This window comes from Hemitrygon akajei, chromosome 11 (genome assembly GCF_048418815.1).
Source record: "Hemitrygon akajei chromosome 11, sHemAka1.3, whole genome shotgun sequence".
NCBI lineage: Eukaryota > Metazoa > Chordata > Chondrichthyes > Myliobatiformes > Dasyatidae > Hemitrygon > Hemitrygon akajei.
The window spans coordinates 80,939,850-80,956,873 of record NC_133134.1 but is presented as its reverse complement, the minus strand read 5'-3'; the positions used below and the strand labels follow the sequence as shown (position 1 = coordinate 80,956,873).

The 17,024-nt window shown below is 44.5% G+C and overlaps 1 protein-coding gene across 2 annotated transcripts in view; it reads right to left on the bottom strand.

Moving 5' to 3' along the window:
• The window catches only part of dap3 (death associated protein 3), a 44,261-nt gene that overhangs the window by 8,597 nt on the left and 18,640 nt on the right, over positions 1–17,024 (bottom strand). For both annotated transcript variants that reach the window (XM_073061221.1, XM_073061222.1), the window contains 6 exons: positions 12,286–12,387; positions 10,580–10,688; positions 7,850–7,942; positions 6,945–7,075; positions 5,833–5,913; positions 5,106–5,264 (listed from right to left, as the gene is read on the bottom strand). In XM_073061221.1, coding sequence (XP_072917322.1) covers positions 5,106–5,264; positions 5,833–5,913; positions 6,945–7,075; positions 7,850–7,942; positions 10,580–10,688; positions 12,286–12,387 — 675 coding nt within the window. The remainder of the gene's footprint in view (positions 1–5,105; positions 5,265–5,832; positions 5,914–6,944; positions 7,076–7,849; positions 7,943–10,579; positions 10,689–12,285; positions 12,388–17,024) is intronic.

Genomic DNA, 17,024 nt, shown 5'->3' with positions numbered 1-17,024 from the left:
ATACACATTCCTATGCTGTATTCCATCACCCAGGACATGCCCTCTTCTCATTGCTACCATCAAGGTGGTGGTACAGGAGACTGAAGACCCACACAACGTTTCAGGAACAGCTTCCTCCCCTCTGTCAACAGATTCCTGAATGGACAGTGAACCCATGAATGCCACCTCAGTCTTTTTCTACACAATTTATATTTTTATATATACTTATATATAAGTTATTGTAATTTACAGTTTTTATTATAATAAAGTACCAGCTATTATAAATACTTGGACAGAGATGGACTGATTACTGATTTCTTTTAATGTTGAAATTGAGTTCGCATGCACCACTTGTACTGGCAGTTCATTCCACGTTGTCACAACCCTCATGTTCCCTTTAAACTTTTCACCTTTCACCCATAACCATCACCTCTGGTTGTAGTCTCACTGGAAAAAGCCTGCTTGCATTTATCCAATCCATACCCTTCATCATTTTCTATACTTCTATCAAATCTCCTCTCAATTTTCTATGTTCTAAAGAATACAGTCTTAACCTATTCAATCCTTCCTTATAATTCAGGTCCACCAGACAGACCCAGCAACATTCTTGTAAATTTTAACTGTACTCTTTCAATCTTGCTTGCATCTTTCCTGTAGGTAGCTGACCAAAACTGCACACAATTCTCCCAATTAGGCATCACTAATGTGTTATGCAACTTCAACATAACATCCCAACTCCTTTATTTAAAACATTGATTAATGACTGCCAATATGTTAAAAGCTTTCTTTACGACCCTATCTACCTGTGACACCACTGTCAATGAATCATGGACCTGTATTCCCAGAGCCCTATGCTCTACCACACTCTTCAGTGCTCTACCGTTCACTGTGTAAGACCTACCCTGTTTGGTCCTACCGAAGTGCAACACGTTGCACTTGTCAGCATTAAATCTGCCATTTTTCAGCCTATTGTTCCAGTTGATACAGATCCCTCTGCAAGCCACAATAGCCTTCCTCACTTACCACTACACTACAAATCTTGGTGTCACCTGCAAATCTGCTGATCCAATTAACCACATCATCCAGCTCACTGATATGGATTACAAACAGCAAAGGATCCAGGACTGATCCCTGCGTCATACCATCAGTCACAGGCCTCCATTCAGAGAAGTAGCCCTCTGCTACCACTCTCTGGCTTCTCCCTCAAAGCCAATGTCTAATCCAATTACTGCCACATCCTGATGCCAAGCGACTGAACCTTTTTGACCAGCCTCTCATGCGGGACTTTGTCAAATGCCTTACTAAAATCCATGTAGACAGCATCCACTGGTTTATTTTTAGAGCCTTTTTTAAACAGCGGAACAACATTGGCCATCCTCCAATCCTCTGACACTTCTGTCGCTAAAGTATTTTTAAATATCTCTGCTAGGGCCCTGGAAATTTCTGCACCTGTCTTCCGTAGGGTCCGAGAGAACATGTTGTCAGGCCCAGAGGACTTATCCACCCTGATTTGGCTCAGGGTAGCAAACACCTCCTCCTCTTTAACTTGTACAGGGTCTATGAAGTTGATGCCACTTTGTCTCACTTCTATAACTCTGTATCTGTCTCTTGAGTAAATGCAGCTACAAAGAATACTCTTAACATCTCCCCCATCTGTTTTGCTCCACACATGGATTATCATTCTGGTCTTCCAGTGGAACAATTTTATCCCTTACAATCCTTTTGCTCTTAATATATCTGCAGAATCCCTTAGGATACTCCTTCACCTTGCCTGCTAGAGGAACCTCCTGATTTCTTTCTGCACCTCATATGTTCCTTCTTGCCTATACCTGCTAAGCATCTCCTGTTTGCTCTGAACCAGGGCCTCAATATCTCTTGAAAAACAGTATTCCCTACACTTGCTATCTGGCAGGCACAGACAAGCTTTGTATTCTCAAAATTTCAGTTTTGAAGACCTCCCACTTTCTAAGTGTCCCTTTGCCAGAAAACAGCCTGTTCCAATCCACACGCCAAATCATTTCTGATACCATCAAAATTGTCCTTTCTCCAACTTAGAGTCTCAACCTGTGGACCAGACCTATCTTTTTGCATATCTACTTTGGAATTAATGGCATTGCAGCCACTGGGTGCAAAGTGTTCCCTTACACCAACTTGTCACCTGCCCTGACTCATTCCCTAATAGTAAACACAAAGTACACTGCAGATGCTGTGGTCAAATCAAGACGTACAAACATTTGTACGTCTTGATCATTCCCTAACAGCAGTATCATACTCTATCTTCTCTTTCTTGTTGGGACTTCTATGTACTGATGAAGGACACTTTCCTGAACACATTTGACAAACATTATCCCATCTAGTCCTTTTACAGTATGGGATTCCCATTTAATATGTAGAAAGTTAAAATCTCCTACTATAGCAACCTTATGTTTCTTGCAACAGTCTGTGGTCTCTTTACATATCTGTTCCTCTAAATCCCTAGAACTGTTGGGTGGTCTATAATATAATCCCATTAATGTGGTTAAACCTTTCTATTTCCCAGTTCCACCCATAACACCTCGCTAGTCAAGTTTTCCAGTCTGTCCTGATGGAGCACTGCCATGACATTCTCCCTGACTAGTAATGCCACCCCTCCTCCTTTAATCCCTCCCACTCTGCCACATCTAAAACAATGGAACCCTGGATTACTGAGCTGCCAGTCCTGCCCCTCCTGCAACCAAGTCTCACTAATGGCTACAATGTCAAAATTGGAGGTGTTGATCAATGCCCTGAGCTCAACCCCCTTTCCAACGATACTTGTTCCTTTATTGGCAGTTCAGGGTATATCAGAAATCCCCTCAAAGTGACAACCATCTGCCAGGGATGGGTCAGGAGTGACTCAATAGTGTGGACAAAGTCTGATGATTCACCTAGCTGAGGGGTTGCAGTCCCAATACAAGGGGACAGTTATTTAGGATAGTGGTGAGAAGGAACTTAGGGATACAGGGTTAGTGACAGAAGGTGGGACTGAACAAGATCAGCTGTGACGTTAAGGGACATTTAAGAGATATGCACGTGGATGAAAGAAAAATGGAGGTCGATGTGGGAGGGAAGGGATCTTGGAGTAGGTTAAAAGACCGGCACATCATCATGAGCTGAAGGGCCTTTACCATTCTATGTAACTCATCTACAGAGGGTGATGAATAGTCAACATTTTGGGTTGAGCCTCTTTATCGGGACTCTTAAATGCCATCAAATGCTGGAGCAGGTTAGTAGATTGTGACATTGTATTTGCCTTCAGTTACCTGGGTTCTGAACTTTGCCTTCCTCTCTCAAGTTCAAATTTATTGCCATCCAACCATACACCTGTATACAGCTAAAAAAAATGTCCCCCAGGACCACGGTACAAAGCACAGTGCATATATCACATACAGCACGTAAAATAATATTAACAGATTTAAAAAAAACCTCTCAACCTCCCTCCTCTTTCCTCCATTAATATATGCTTTTGATCAAGCTCTGGGTTCCTGACATTCTGTGACATTAAAGTGCTTAATCTTGTATTAAGAACATTACACTATAAGATACAGGAGCAGAAACAGGCCATTTGGCTCTGCCATTTCATCATGGCTGATCCAATTCCCTCTCAGCCCTAATCACTTGCCTTCTCCCCATATCCCTTCATGCACTGACTAGTCAAGAATCTATCAACCTCTGCCTTAACTATACCCAATGAACTGGCCGTCACTCCCACCTGTGGCAATGGGGCCAGATATACCACTCTCCAGCTAAACAAATTCCTCCTTATCTCTGGTCTAAATGGATATCCCAATATTCTGAGGCTGTGTCCTCTGGTCAGGCTCCCCCACCACAGGAAAAATACTTTCAACATCCACTCCATCGAGGCCTTTCAATATTCAGTAAGATTCCATGAGATCCACCTTAATTCTTCTGAATCCCAGTAAGGGTCCAGACCCATCAAATACTCCTCATACAACAAGCCGTTCAGTCTCAGAATCATTTTTGTGAACCTTTGACTAAAAGGCAGCATATTTTGTACACACTATCTATCAATAAAACCCTGGAGACATTTCAGTTTAACTTCCCAAATAGACCGGCGCCTTTCTTGGTGGATAATCCAGTGGGAAACTGAGAGAAAAAAAAAACACTGGGGCTATCCAGCAGGTCAGGTAGCATTTGTGGAAACAAAGTTTACACTAAGATAATTCTCAATGGGCTTGGCTGAACTCATTGTTTGCCACGTTAAATAGCAGGTGGTACTGCAAAGGAGTATGGGGATTGGGTGAAAGTTTGATCCACATGGATTCTGCGGGAAGGACTTTGCTGCAGTGGGATTTTGTACAGTGGCAGTCAGTGAGAAGGGGCTTGGTCCATTGGGAGTTTGTACAATGACAGTGGAAAGGGATTTCCTCCATTGGGATTTAGTATAATGGCAGTCAGTGGAAAGGGATTTGGTTCATTGGGAGTTTGTACAATGACAGTGGAAAGGGATTTGGTCCATTAGGAGTTTGTACAATGACAGTGGAAAGGGATTTGGTTCATTGGGAGTTTGTACAATGACAGTGGAAAGGGATTTGGTCCATTGGGAGTTTGTACAATGACAGTGGAAAGGGATTTGGTTCATTGGGAGTTTGTACAATGACAGTGGAAAGGGATTTGGTCCATTGGGAGTTTGTACAATGACAGTGGAAAGGGATTTGGTCCATTGGGAGTTTGTACAATGACAGTGGAAAGGGATTTGGTTCATTGGAATTTTGTACAGTAACAGCCAGTAGGAAGGGATTTGGAATTTTACACTTGCACCAGGGCCAGGTAACCGTCACTGGAGCAACTAACCTCAACATCTGACCATATCCAATGAGCTCGTTCGTTACGTTGTGTGTCATATGATGTGGACAGTCATTGTTTTTCCATAACCATGACTATTCTTGGCAAAATTTTCTACAGAAGTCATTTGTCATTGCCATCTTCTGGGCAGATGAGTGTCTCCAGCCATTATCAATACTCTTCAAAGATTGTTTACCTGGTGACAGTGGTCTCATACCAGGACGACCACTGAAGTCACACCACTGAAGATGTGCTCCTGATTGCCTCAAAGAGTGTGTGATGAGTGGTCAAAGCAGAAATACCTGACTTTTGTTCTCCTTCTTCATAGTAGTAGGTCCCCACAGAGCATTGACCCCATCCACTGCCACCAGCATCCGATAGGAGTCCGGTAAACACTGCGACTTCAGCTCTTTGAACAGGACACCCACCACATCACTGGCATTCTTCACTCGTGCGATACCCTGAGGGTGGGTAGAGAGAAACATGAGCCAAGCTCATTTCAGACTTGGACTGGTTCCCACTCCACCTCCCTCCCACACACCTTTCTCCTCTCCAAGGGAGGGACATCTCCTTTACAGTTCACCCTCCATTGATGGTTGCCACAGCTATACAGGCCTTCATGCTGACATAGAAACGTACAGTGAAGTGCATCGTTTACATCAATGTCCAATACAGTCTGAGGATGCAGCCTGCGATTGTCGCCACTCTTCAGGATCCACATAGCATGCCCAAAACTTACAAACCTTAACCTGTACGTCTTTGGAATGTGAGAGGACACCAGCATGGGAAAAAGGTACAAACTCCTTGCAGACAAAGGTAGGAATTGAATCCCGGTCACTGATTACTGGTGCTGGAAAGTATTATGCTGACTGTTACACTTTTGCGCCACCACCTCCCTACTTCTGATATTGGCCCCAAACTTAGCTTCTCCTAACTTAGCTTAGAGGGAAGCCCAAAGACTGGACGATACGTTGTTACCCAAGATAGACTCATTTGGCAGATGTGGTAATGGGGAGAGTAAAGCCTCACCTGGTCCACCACTTCTCCCAAGGGTCGCCCTTCCTCGGTGGCCTCCCGCTTGCTCCAAGTGTACCTCTGCTGGGTTTTTAGCTATTTGCAACAAAAAAGGCTTTGTTAGTGTGGTCATGTTGCACATTCACAAAAAACTTGCATCCAGAAAATTGCTTGGGAGCTTGTCCTCAAACTGCAAGGGTAAACAATTATCAGCTCCCATTTTTCATAAAGCTTTTCCTAGGCTTTATAAGATACTGGTCATACTGCATTTGGAGTATCGTTTGCAGTTTTGGGCCCCATATCTAAGAAAGGGTATGCTAGCACTGGAGATGGTCCACAGGTTTATGTGAATAATCCCGGTAATAAAAGGGCTAACATATGATGAGCTTCTGAAAGATTTGGGTCTGGACTTGCTGCAGTTCTGGAGTTTAAAGGAATGGCGGGGTGAGGGGGTATGGGATCTCAATGAAACTTATTGAAAGGCCCAGATAGAGTGGATGTGTATAGGATGTTTCCAATAGTGGGAGAATCTTCAGAGGGCAAAACTTCAGAATAGGATGTCCCTTTCTAACAGAGATTAGGAGAAATTTATTTAGCCAGAGGGTGGTGAATCTGTGGAATTCACTGCCACAGATAGCTGTAGAGGCCAAATCATTGGGTACATTTAAAGTAGAGGTTGACAGGTATTAATTAGTAAGTACATCAAGGTTAAGGGAGGAGTTAAGAGAATGGAGTTGAGAGGGAAAAATAAATCAGCTCCATGATTAAATGGTGGAGCAGATTCGATGAGCATCTACCCTTACACAGTATCTTATGGCTTACTATTGTCATCTGTACCAAGGTAGAGTGAAAAGCTCGTCTTGCATATTGTTCATGCAGATGAAGTCATTACACAGTGCATTGATGTATCCAGAACAAGGTAAACTATAACAGAATATAGAATAAAGTGTAACATCTACAGAGGAAGTGCAGTGCAGGCAAACAATAATGTGCAAGGGCCACAATGAGATAGATTGTGAGGTCAGAGTTCAATAGTCTTATAACAGCGGGATAGAAGTTGCTCTTGAGCCTGGCACAAGTATTGCTGGCCACTTCCCTTCCCTGCCACGCCCCTTGGACCTGCTGACCTGAGCCAGAAATCGCTCATTGGTGATGCGGAAATTCTTGAGCCAGGTGGAGGCTTCGAGGGGTTGGTCAAAGCGAGCTTCGTTGTAGGTTGAAGGCATCAGCTCCTTGCAGTGTTTGACCCACAAATAGGCTGTAGCAGGAAAACAAGGTCAACGGTGTGTAACACACCCATACAAAAGCATCTTACAGCCAAGGAAATAAATGCAAAAAGTGTTGCCAGTAATGGTGGGAAGAACCCCCTGCTCCTTTACATAGTATCCCCTGGATACACAATGAAACACTACAACCAATTACATCCCAATGTCTATCACAGCAGAGAAAGCAAGTAACACAAAGAATGCTTTCATTGTATGATTTGATGCACACGTGACAAATAAACTTGAAGTGCATAGAATGGTACAGTACAGAACCTTTGGCTCACAATGTTGTTTCAATCCTTCAACCTACTCCAAGATCAATCTGACTCTCCCTCCCATGTAGCCCTCTACTTTTCTTTTAGCCATGTGCCTATCTAAGAATTTCTATGACACCCCTAATGTATCTGCCTCTATCACCACCCAAGGCAATGCATTCCATGTGTCCACAACTCTGTGTAAAAACTTATCTCGGACATCCCCCTACACTTTCTTACACTCACTAACCTGAAATGGGCTTGACCCATAGACCCGAATCATCAACAGTCCCTTTGTTCCACCCCCACAAATGCTGCTTGACCCTAATCCTGACCCAAATCATTGACAGCTTTTCCTTTCCCATCTCCATGGATGTGACTCAACCTGTGGAGCTGCTTCAGCAGATGTTGCTTTGGATTCCAGATTCCATAGACTCCAGCTTTGAGAGAGTCCTGCTCAGCTCCTGCCCAACGAGTTGAGACAAGACGAGAAATAAAAACACACATGCTTACCATCTGGTATATGGAGGATTAACCAGTCCCGTTTAGCACAGTACTGGACTGCATTGCACAGGGTGAGCGTTTTACCACCCCCCTTTTCACCATCTAGGGCAGCAGGGTGTTAAGGAATGAGTAGGGGTGATGTTATGAGTTAGCTGTGGAATGGATTTTGGTAGGAAAAGGAATAATTGAGGAGTCATAGAGCAATACACACAGCATGGAAAAGGCCTTTCAGCCCCACTAGTCCATGCTGATCAAGGTGCTCCATACAGCGAGTCCCACTTGCCCCTGTTTGGCCCATAACCTTCTAAACCTTTCCAATGCATGTACTTGTCTAACTGCTTATTCTTCTCCAAAAATGTTGTGTAACCTGCTGAGTTCCAACAGAATTTTGTGTGTTGCCTTTAAAAAAAAACTGCTATTATCCTTGCCTCAATAACTTCCTCTAGCAGCTTATTTCACATGGATATCACTTTTGGTGCAAAAAAAATCCTATTAAATCTCCCCCCCTCCAAATTAAACCTATGCCCTCTTGATTCCCCAATCCTGCATTCCCCATACAGGCCAAGCTCTCTTCTCACTGCTGCTATTGGAAAGGAGGTACAGGAGCCTTAGATCTCACACTGCCAGGTTCAGGAAGTTATTACCCTATAACCATCAGGCTCATGAACCAGTGTGGATAACTCTACACACCCCAACACTGAACTAATTCCACAACCTATGGACTCTCTTTCAAAGACTCCACAACTCATGTCCTCAGTATTATTTCCGACACCTCCCTCCCTCCCTCCTTGATCTTTCTGTCTCCATCTTTGGAGATGGCTTATGTACTGATATCTACCATAAGCCTACAGACTCCCACAGCTACCTGGACTATTCCTCTTCCCGCCCTGTCTCTTGCAAAAATGCCATCCCCTTCTCACAATTCCTCCGTCTCCGCCGCATCTGCTCTCAGGATGAGGCTTTTCATTCCAGGACGAAGGAGATTTCTTCCTTTTTTAAACAAAGGGGCTTCCCTTTCTTCTACCATCCACTCTGCTCTCAAACGCATCTTTCCCATTTCCCGCACATCTGCCCGCCACCCCACTCGGGATAGGGTTCCCCTTGTCCTCACCTACCACCCCACCAGCCTCCAGGTCCAACGTATAATTCTCCGTAACTTCTGCCACCTCCAACGGGATCCCACTACCAAGCACATCTTTTCCTCCCCCCCTCTTCCTGCTTTCCGCAGGAATCGCTCCCTATGCGACTCCCTTGTCCACTTGTCCCCCCCATCCCTTCCCACCGATCTTCCTCCTGGCACTTATCCTTGTAAGCGGAATAAGTGCTACACCTGCCCTTACACTTCCTCCTTCACCACCATTCAGGGCCCCAGACAGTCCTTCCAGGTGAGGCGACACTTCACCTGTGAGTCGGCTGGTGTGATATACTGCGTCCGGTGCTCCCGGTGTGGCTTTTTATATATTGGTGAGACCCGACGCAGACTGGGAGACCGTTTCGTGGAACACCTACGCTTGGTCCGCCAGAGAAAGCAGGATCTCCCAGTGGCCACACATTTTAATTCCACGTCCCATTCCCATTCTGATATGTCTATCCATGGCCTCCTCTACTGTCAAGATGAATCCACACTCAGGTTGGAGGAACAACACCTTATATACCGGCTGGGTAGCCTCCAACCTGATGGCATGAACACTGACTTTTCTAACTTCCGTTAATGCCCCTCCTCTCCTTCTTACCCCATCCCTGACAATATTTAGTTGTTTGTTTTTTCTCTCTCTCTGCCCATCACTCTGCCTGTTCTCCACCTTCCTCTGGTGCTCCCCCTCCCCCTTTCTTTCTCCCGAGGCCTCCCGTCTCATGATCCTTTCCCTTCCCCAGCTCTATATCACTTTCGCCAATCACCTTTCCTGCTCTTAGCTTCATCCCACCCCCTCCGGTCTTCTCCTATCATTTCGCATTTCCCCCCCCTCTCCCCCCCCCCCCACTACTTTCAAATCTCTTAGTATCTTTCCTTTCAGTTAGTCCTGACGAAGGGTCTCGGCGACAGTGCTTCTCCCTATAGATGCTGCCTGGCCTGCTGCGTTCCACCAGCATTTTGTGTGTGTTGCCTCAGTATTATTTATTATTTTGTTTTCTTCTTCTTGTATTTGCACAACTTGTCGTATTTTGTCATTGTTTGTGTGTAGTTTTTCATTGATTCTAGTGTTTCTGTGTATCTACTGTGAATGCCTAAAAGATAATGAATTTCAGGGTAGTATATGGTGACAGATATGTAGTTTGTTAATAAATTTATTATCATCATGGTTTTAAATACCTCTATAAGATCACCGCTCAGTCTCTTATGCTCTATGGAATAAAGTCCGAGTGTGTTCAACCTCTCCCTACAATTCTGGCTGTTTCCCTCAAGTTTTAAAATGAAGCCTTTGCCCTCTGCTGGGTGCCTGCTGTGCTTACTCAGCTGGGGGCCGGCCACCACAGGAGCCCATTCAGCCTTCTTCCCTCACAGAAGGCATCAAGGTGCCAGAGTCACTGCAGGTTTAACCACAGGCTCAAGCGTCAATGCAACAACACGTGGAAGATGTGACAATGCTTGAGCAGGGTGCACCCATCCCAGAACTCCATCACGTAACCCCAGCAGGGTGAGTCCACTCACAACCACCTCCACCTGACCCTGGCAGGGTGCATCTCCCAGCACCCGATACCAGCAGGCTCCCCACTGGATAATATCAGCAGCAAGGATACAGATGACATAACGAACAACTGGGTGTGAATAGTTGGCAGCCTTCAGATAACCAACAAGCTCCAGGCCTGGCCTCCGAACCATGATGCATGCCTCCCCGAATGTCCGGATCTGAAACAGGTCAAAATACGGGATGAGATTTGGCAAGAATTTGTGAAACACAGTGAGAGAATGCAGAGCTCTCAGGCACTGGGATTTGGCAGACCTGCTGCATGAAACACAGAAGGTTAGTATGCAAATACAGTAGTAGTTAGGATTGTTAGGCTACAGTATTTAGGACCAGAATTAGGCCATTCAGCCCAACAAGTCTGCTCCACCTTTTGATCATGGCTGATTTTTTTTCTCTTTTAACTCCACTCTCCTGTTTTTTCCCTACAACCTTTGATGTCCTGACTAATAAAGAACCTATCAACCTCTGCTGTAAATGTACCCAGTGACTTGGCCTCCACAGCTATCTGTGGCAATGAATTCTGCAGGTTTACCACCCCCTGGCTAAAGAAATTTCTCCTCATCTCTGTTCTAAAAGGGACGTGCTTGTATTCTGAGGCTATGGCTGGTGAGGAGGAGAGATGAAGAAGCTGGAAAGTGATAGGTGGAAGTAAAGGGTTGAAGAAGGAATCTAATAGGAGGGAAGAGTGGATCATGGGAGAAAGGTTAAGAGGGAGGTGATAGGCTGGTGAAGAGAAGGGGTGAGAGGGGGTCCAGAATGGGGAATGTTAAAAATGGGGGGCAGGGGAAGAAGAGTAATTACTGTTAGTTAGAGAAATAACTGTTCATGCCATCATGTTGGAGTTTCATCCATCATCTGCCCGCTAGCGCTTTTCCCCATTTCCCCCCCCCTCACCTTATTCTGGCCTCTGCCCCCTTCCTTTCCAGTCCTGAAGAAGGGTCTTGGCCCAAAAGAACAACCGTTGATTTCTTTCCACAGATGATAGCTGACTTGTTGAGCTCCTCCACTGTTTTGTGTGCATACAGTGTCAGTCTTCCTACTTGAGGAAAGATGTTAACGTGCTGGAAACAGTTCAGAGAAGGTCCACTGAACTGAATTGGCAGGCGGAGACACAAGACACTGAGGGTACTGGAATCTGGAGCAACAAACTATCTGCTGGAGGAACTCAGTAGATTGAGCAGTATCTATGGGGAAGAAATTTTCAATGTTTAGGTTGGGACTCTACGTCAGGACTGAGACTGGAGAGATGACAAGGGTCAATATAAGGAGGAGATGGGGAGTTAACAGACTGGAGCCTGAGGTGATCAGTGGACTGAGAAAGTGCAAGGTGATGCACAGTGAAATACGAAACCTTTGCCCACTGCTAAGCTCTAGATGGTCATTTTTCACTCCTATTCAGTCTGTCAGGTCGCCCCTTCGACCTCTGACCCTCTGGAGAAAGCAGCCTAAGCTTGTCCAATCTTCCCTTACAGCTAATACCCTCTAATCTAGGCAGCATCCTGGTGAATCTCTTCCACATCCTCCTGTAATAGGGCGACCAGAACTGAATGCAACATTCTGAGTGTGGACTAATCGAGACGCAATGTGACTTTCTGACTCTTACACCAAATGACCTGACCAATAAAGACAAGCATGCCATATGACTTCTTTACCACCCTGTCTAATTATGCGCCCTCTTTCAGTGAGTTATGAACTGGGACCTTTGAGGTGGGTGGTGACGAGTGAGCGAGGACACATGCAGCTTGTGGAAACACTTACCTGTTTCTGGAAGCGGAGAGGGAAGCCATGAGGGAAAATGGTCTTCAGGTCCCCCGGCGAGAGGGTGTAATGCAGACCTACGTGTTGCTCCGCATGCTGCCCCTATATGAGACAGACATCAAACATCGGTCAGTTGTGCACGCCTTTGTAACCACGGCCTCTGAAACTTGGCGGCAGGTGGGTGAGGCAGAACACAGCCATGATTGCCAGGGCAGTTTACAGTGGAGGGAAATGGGGTATACTCCAATCACTGGTCATATCCAAAGTACCCAGTGTCTGTAGACAACAAGGCTGAAGAGGAAAAGAGGCCTTCAATGCAATCTTCATGAAGGGAACAAGATAATGAGCAGGCCATTCTTTGGACAAGGTACAGAGGTGGTGAAGACACTGACCGTCAGCTACGGCTAGGGTCAAAACTGAGCCATAGCCACTATTGACCAATCTGTGCAGAGCGATGAGAAGAGAAGACTGTTGTACGGTCATTGGTGACACTGCATTTGGAACATTCTGTTCAGTTTTGATCACCCGGTTATTGGAAAGAAACCATTAAGCTGGAAAGATTTACATGGATGCTGCTGGGACTTGAGGACTGAGTTATGGAGAGAGGTTGAGCAGGTTTGGATTTTATTGGAGTGTAGGAGAATGAGAGGTAATTTTATGGAGGAGTTCATGAGGGGCACAGTTAGGATGAACATAGTCTTTTTTCCCCCTTGAGGAAATGGCTGATAGCGAGGGGCATAATTTTGGGGCGGTTGGACGAATGTATAGCAGGGACGTCAGAGGTAAATTTGCTTGCTTGTTTTTATTTTGTTTCCACAGATGGTAAGTGCATGGAACACTCTGCCAGGGGTGGCAGCAGAGGCAAATGTATTAGGTATGCACATGGATGAAAAATGGAAGGTTATGTAGGAGGAAAAGTTGATCTTGGAAGTTGGTTAAAAAGTTGTTCCAAGGGCCTGTACTGTGCTATAATGGTTTTTGAAAAGGAATCAAAAATTATTGGTACAGGTTAAGGTGAGAGGGGAAAGATTTAAAAGGGGCCTGAGGAGCAACTTCTTCATTCAGAGGGTGGTGGGTATATGGAACAAGCTGTCAGGGAAAGTAGCCCCTACTATGTTCCCACATCTTGGAACTCCTCCAATTTCAAACTCTACCTCACCCTGAAATTTAATCCCCAATAACAAGCTGGGACTGTTTGCCACAAATTAGAGAATGATTAAGCCGTGGCCTCAGAAATGTTTAGACCATGAGACAGGAGCAGAATTAGGCCATTTGTCTTATCAAGTCTGCTCCGCCATTCCATCTTGGCTGACTTATTATCCCTCTCAAACCCGTTCTGCCTTCTCCCTATAACCTTTTACGTTCTGACTAATCAAGAACTTATCAACCGCCGCTTAAATATACGGAGTGACTTGGCCTCCACGGGTGTCTGTGGCACTGAATTCCACAGATTTACCATTCCCTCCCAGGCTGAAGAAATTCCTCCTCCTTCCTGTTCTAAATGGACTTCCCTTTATTCTGAAGTTGGGCCTTCTGGCCCTAGATTCTCCCCACAAAAACAAACATCCTCTCTCCGCATCAACTCTACCTAGGCTTTTCAATATTCGGTAAGTTTCAATAAGATCTCCCCTCATTCCTCTAAACCCCAGTGAGTACACCCCAGAGCCATCAAATGCTCCTCACATATTAACCCTTTTGTTCCTGGGATCATTCTCATGAACCATCTCTGGACCCTCTCCAATGCCAGCACATCTTTTCCTAAATAAGGGATCCAAAACTGCACACAATACTCCAGGTGTAGTCTGACCAATGCCTTATAACAGATTACATCTTTTACAAGTATTACATCCTTGCTTTTAGATTCTAGCCCTACAAATTAACCTTTAGTGAACCCTGCACGAGGACTCAACCTACAAATTAACCTTTAGTGAACCCTGCACGAGGACTCTCAAGTCCTCTTGTACCTCTGATTTTCGAATTTTCTTCCTGTTTAGAAAATAGACTATGCCTTTATTCCTTCTATCAAAGTGCATGACCATACACTTCCCAACACTATATTCCATCTGTCACTTCTTTGCCCATTCCCCCAATTTGTCTGTCATTCGGTAGACCTCCTGCTTCCTCAACACTACCTGCCCTTCAATCCATTGTCACATTGACTGCAAAACTGGCCAAAGTCATCAATTCCTCTATCCAAATCATTGACATACAAAGTGAAAATAAGCAGTCCCAACACTGACCACTGCAGAACACTACCAATCACCCGCAGTCAACCAGAAAATGTCCCTATTAGTCCCAATCTGCCTCCCTCCCTTCTTAAAGAGCGGAGTGGCATTTGCAATTTTACAGTCTTCCAGAACCTAGTGATTCTTGAATGATCATTACTAATGCTTCCACAATCTCCGTATCTCCTCCTCACTGACGATCAATGCTGATGCAAGCCTAGTCCACTGCTCTCTGTACACCCATGACTGTGTTACTAGGCACAGCTCTAATGACATCTACAGGTATAAATTTGCTGACGACACAACTATTATTGGCAGAATTTCCGATGGTGACAAGGAGGCACACAGCAGCAAAACAGATCAGCTAGTTGAGTGGTGTCACAACAACAACCTTGGACTCAACTTCAGTAAGACCAAGGAATTGATTGTGGACTTCAGGAAAGGGAAATCAAGGGAACACACACCTGTCCTCATTGAGTGGAAAGGGTGAGCGGTTTGAAGTTCCTGGGGGAGGGAGAGGGGGTCAACATTTCTGAATACCTACACTGGACCCAACACATTGATGCAATTACAAAGAAGGCATGACAGTGGCTACATTTCATTAGGAGTTTGACGAGAATTGATATGTCACCAAAGACACTCTCAAATTTCTGTAGATGCACCATGGAGAGTATTCTGATTGGTTACATCACCATCTGATATGTAAGCACCAATGCACAGGATTGGAAAATACCCAGATCCATCTTTGGCATTAGCTTCTCTAGCATCAAGGACATCTTCAAAAGGCAATGCCCTCTTCTCATTGCTACCATAAAGGAGGTAGAACACACTCCATGATTCAGGAACAGCTTCTTCCCCTCCACCATCAGATTTCCAAATGGACAATAAACCCTTGAACACTACCTCTTTTTGCACTACATAATTATTTTTTAAAAATACTCGTAATTTCATAACTTTTTTTTATTGCCTATTGCAAAGTACTGCTGCTGCAAAACAACTAATTTCACAACATGTGCCAGTGATATTAAACCTGGTTCAGATTTTTCAACTACCTCTTTCAGAACCCCGGGGTGTAGTCCACCTGGTCCAGGTGACTTGTCTACCTTCAACAGTGATAGCAACTATGATCACTTCTGCCCCCTCACACTCTCAAATTTCTGACAACTGCTAGTGCATTCCACAGTCAAAACTGATGCAAAATATTTATGAAGTTCATCTGTCATTTCTCTGTCCCACATTACAGCCTGTCCAGCATCATTTTCCAGTGGTACGATATCCACTCTTGGCTTTCTTTTACTCTTTACAGATATCTGAAAAAAGTGTTTCTGTGTCCTCTTTTACATTATTGGCAAGCTTACCTTCATATTTCATCTTTTCTCTCCTTACGGCTTTTAGTTGCTTTTTGGTTTTTAAAAGCTTCCCATTGATTTTTGCTATAAATGCTCACTCTTCTGCATTTTTGTTGTTTTTGAATTCCCTTGTTTCCTCATTCTTAAATTAGAATACTTACTCATCTTTGTGATATATCTATCCTGTGCTTTCTGAATTGCCCCAGAAACTCCAGCTACTGACTGCTTTGCCATCATCCCTGCTAATGTCCCCTTCCAATCAATTTTGGCTAGTTCCTCCCTCATGGCTCCGTAATTCTCCTTACTCCACTGTATTACTGATACAACTGCTGTTAGCTTCTTCCTCTCAAACTGCAAGGTGAATTCTATCATGTCTCCTAAGGGTTCCTTTACCTTAAGCCCCATAATCAAATCTGGCTCACTACACAACACCCAATCCAGAACTGTCTTTCCCCTAGTGGGCTCAACCACAAGCTATTCTAAAAAGGCACCTCAACAGCAGTCTACAAATACTTTCCCTTGGGATCTAGCACCAACCTGATTTTCCCAATCTACCTGCATATTAAAATTGCTCACAGCTATCCTAACATTGCCCTTTTCTATCTCCTGTTGTAATTTGTACCCCACATCCTGGCTGCTGTTCAAGGCCTAATTATAACTTCCAAGGCCTGCAAGGGTCTTTTTACCCTTATAAGTTTCTTAACTTTACCTACTAGGATTCTACATCTTCTGATACTATGTCACCCCTTTCTAAAGATTTGATTTAATTTTTGACCAATAGAGCCACCCCACCCCCTCTGCCTATCTGCCCATCCTTTTGATACAATGTTTATCCTTGGATGTTAAACTCCCAAATATAATCTGCTTTCAGCCATGACTCAATAATGCCTATCTCTAACTGCGCTACAAGATCATCTTCTTTATGCTGTATACTGCATGCATTCAAATATAGCACCTTCGGTTCTGTATGCAGGTAAGATTCGGAAAATCAAGTTGGTGCAGAATCCTGAAAGAGGGATTTGAGGATGCCTATGAGATGCCTTCAGTCCTGTGTTCATCACCTTTTTTGATTTTGGCTCCTTGTTACACTTCAACTCATCCCACTGACTACATTTTGCCCTAACATCTGCCTGTTCTTCCTCACAGTCTTACTACGCATTGCATC